Source organism: Danio aesculapii, chromosome 1 (assembly GCF_903798145.1).
Source record: "Danio aesculapii chromosome 1, fDanAes4.1, whole genome shotgun sequence".
In the NCBI taxonomy this organism is placed as follows: Eukaryota; Metazoa; Chordata; class Actinopteri; order Cypriniformes; family Danionidae; genus Danio; species Danio aesculapii.
In genome coordinates, this window is record NC_079435.1 from 8,884,413 (window position 1) to 8,887,442 (window position 3,030).

The window sequence follows — 3,030 nt, forward strand, 5'->3', positions numbered from 1 at the left end:
AACAAATGCTGTACATTTACCCTGAAGATGTGGCTGTATTAGTCACATTTACACATAAACACACAATTAGTGAACTTAAGTATTAGCTGCACTTGTGAGAAAGTAAGTTCGCAATTGAAAGAGTGCAGCTGAGGAGCATGTGCCGACTTTTCTATTTTAAAAAAGCTCTCTAATTTTTAAAGGCTCCTCGTTAGCGCTTATTGTAGGCTAACCTACATATTTTTTGTCTTACACCCTGGTTGAGAACTTTTCCACTGATGTGCGTTATTTTGTTTACAGTAACCTAATCCTGGAGTTAAATATTAGAAATGTATTTAAGATTAAAACATTAAAACGTCTGTTATAAATTAAACATTTCCGTGTTCTGAACTTTGGCCTCTTCGCTGCTGGTTTCACACTTGCATTCCTCAACGATCAGGACGCGCCTCTCCCGCACCTCGGACCCGCAGCGCAGGTGTACGAGCACGGAGCGCGCTCTGGAGGGGCCGCAGCGCGTGCACTGTGCTTTCTGCTGTCCGTGAGACCCTCCGCTGGAGGGCACGAACATGGAGCTGCACTGACCGTAGCAGAGATTATTGTGAACGGTCACCGTCTCACAGCCCTCCTCCGTTAAGCGCTGTCAACAAAAAGTAAGTCGTTAAGAAAAAGGTCTATTCAACACAAGAGGTAGGCCTAATAGAAAAAAAAGCGGAAAGCTGATAGGAAAAATAAGGTAATGGGCTTTCCATAAAGTAGCCTTGCTAATTGTGATGTCAAGATAGGCTAAATTGAATTATTTTAGTTTAAATATAAAACTGTCAAAGCAAGATTAGTCCAATTATCATTATTTTTGTTACTGTTTATGATTTATTTATTTGTAATAATTGTTTAAAACATATTTTCCTTTTTGGTCACAATATAAAATGTATTCATTATGTTTAAACTATAGCTCGATGTGTCCATCTGCTTATTGAATCTGTTAATCAATAAAAATGTATAATTTTTCCTCCTTAAAATTTCGATTTTATTAATCTGCAATTTTAAGTGCGACAGTATCATTTTAATTCAATTGCATACCATTGAAGACAGCAATTCTTTAGGCTAGGCCTAATCATTTTTAAATAAATGATCGCTTTCGAAAGACGTGACCACTAGACTCTAAAGCATACCGTATTTCGTTGGGTCAAATATGAACAAAACAAAACAAAAATTTAATTGAAAAAACAAACAAACAAACAAATAAACCAATTTTGGGTCAACCCACATTTGACACAACGGTGGGCTACAACAACCCGACATCTTAATTGTCTTGTTAATACACATCAAAAGGTTTATGATAAACATTATACATTGATATTTAAGACTATTCTTTTTTTATCCTATATTATATATTACAACAGGCTATTTATATGATATATTGCATTAAAACAGGCTTTTATATTAGATTATAAATATAGATTGAAATAAAGAAATAAAAGAAGTTCGAAATAAAATCTAGACCTATCTGACATTGTTGAAAAATAAAAACTCTGAACAGTAATATACCTGTGTGAAGGGAACTGCGGCACAGCTCTGTTTGTTCAAGTCTTTGGGGTTGATGCGCAGAGCCACGGCCTCCTTGCTTCGCTCGCTTTTGTGCATCACTTTCTTCCACATCTCGAGCCCTTGTTTCCTCTTGTCTGCACTGCTGCTCACCTGAGGCGCAGGCTTGCTGTGGGTCAGGATTGCGGGGCCCGGACGTCCGAGGGCCAAGAACGCGGGAAACGCGCCTCGACTTGGTAAATTTCTGGACGGCATATGACTAACGGCGGCCCGGCGCAGAAAATGAGGGTTTAGTTTGACAATTCTGACAGATCCCCGAACAGGTTCGTCTGGTCCGTTCCCGGAAGATTCTAAATCTTTCGCCACGTGTCGGTGAAATTCCCTCTGAAATGCGTTGCGCGGGAAAGCGCCAATTAATGTGACTGACAACAGCACAATAAAGCCGACCTGAAAAGTCATCTTTGCTAAATTACAGAATTTGACTGAAAAATTCGAGAATTTCTTTGTTTCTAAAAATCAATACTGTATAGTCAATTATTTTTTGAATAATCTTGCGGTTCAAGGTTTCCTACTGTCACCTTGCTGTCGTTGTGGACATGGACCCAGAGTTGGGCATTATATACTCAACGGGTGCTTTCCTGGTCATCATTGCTTTATTATGGGGTGAATATAACTGTTTGAATCATGTTAAGGCACAGGAAGAGTCAAATAATGGATGTCAGTGACAGGTGAGGTTTCGTGAGGCAGTGACAAGTGCACCTTTCATCTCTTCTTAACCACGTCGTGGGAACTAGATTTTGTCCTTAGTTTAGGCTTTTATTTTAACGCGATTTCAGATTTAATCCTAAATTTTTTTACACTTTCAGTAGCTTAAATTTTAATCGAAGCACAAATCATTTTTTTATTTACAAAGGAAAAAGCACACAGGCTAGAATGACCAAAAACAAATTATTTCTGTTCAGTAATTCCCCCTTATTTCCCAAGGAATAAAACACATAGGGCTACAGCTCCAATTACCATAACAGGAATTAGACAATTTCTACAGTAAAACAATAACCTTTATAAAAAAGGTTATAAAAATTATCTTAATTTCAGCAAGAAAAAAAAATTACCGCTTACTTATGCATTTATGGCTGCACAAGGTGTTTTCTCACGGTACTGAAGGTTTTTCTCACCTGAAGTTCAATCAGTCAGATGTTGAGCTCAGGTGTGAAGTGTTTCCTACCTTCAGGTACATTGTACACGACAAAAAGCGTGAATCATATTTACGACCTTCAGGAAAACACTTTCCCAAGGGAACCATCAAACAAACAGCAACAAAGTGACGAGGCTTATCATTTCACTTATAAAGACAAACGACAACAATGAAAAAGATTAAGCTAAATTAGAGGAACACGTTTATAACAGATAATTCAACAAACACAAAGACCCAAGTATTATGTAAATATGCATTTTGAAGCATTTCATTCTGTAAGTAAAATAAATGAAAAGGGTACAATTTTATTTTGC

General features: G+C 37.5%; 1 protein-coding gene across 1 annotated transcript; it reads right to left on the reverse strand.

Annotated features, from left to right (window-relative positions):
• Window positions 1-340: 340 nt before the first annotated feature.
• Window positions 341-1,980, reverse strand: dand5 (DAN domain family, member 5). The gene is made up of 2 exons (XM_056465102.1): window positions 1,525-1,980; window positions 341-616 (listed from the first exon to the last, which is right to left on the reverse strand). Exons 1-2 carry the CDS (start codon window positions 1,978-1,980, stop codon window positions 341-343), a joined length of 732 nt encoding a protein of 243 aa, XP_056321077.1.
• Window positions 1,981-3,030: the final 1,050 nt, after the last annotated feature.

Excerpts from the sequence above, each read along its gene's own strand:
- dand5 (XM_056465102.1), bottom strand. The coding sequence starts at position 1,980 with ATGACTTTTCAGGTCGGCTTTATTGTGCTGTTGTCAGTCACATTAATT. Across the intron at positions 617-1,524 it reads CCGCAGTTCCCTTCACACAG|CGCTTAACGGAGGAGGGCTG; the intron begins GTATATTACTGT and ends TTTTGTTGACAG.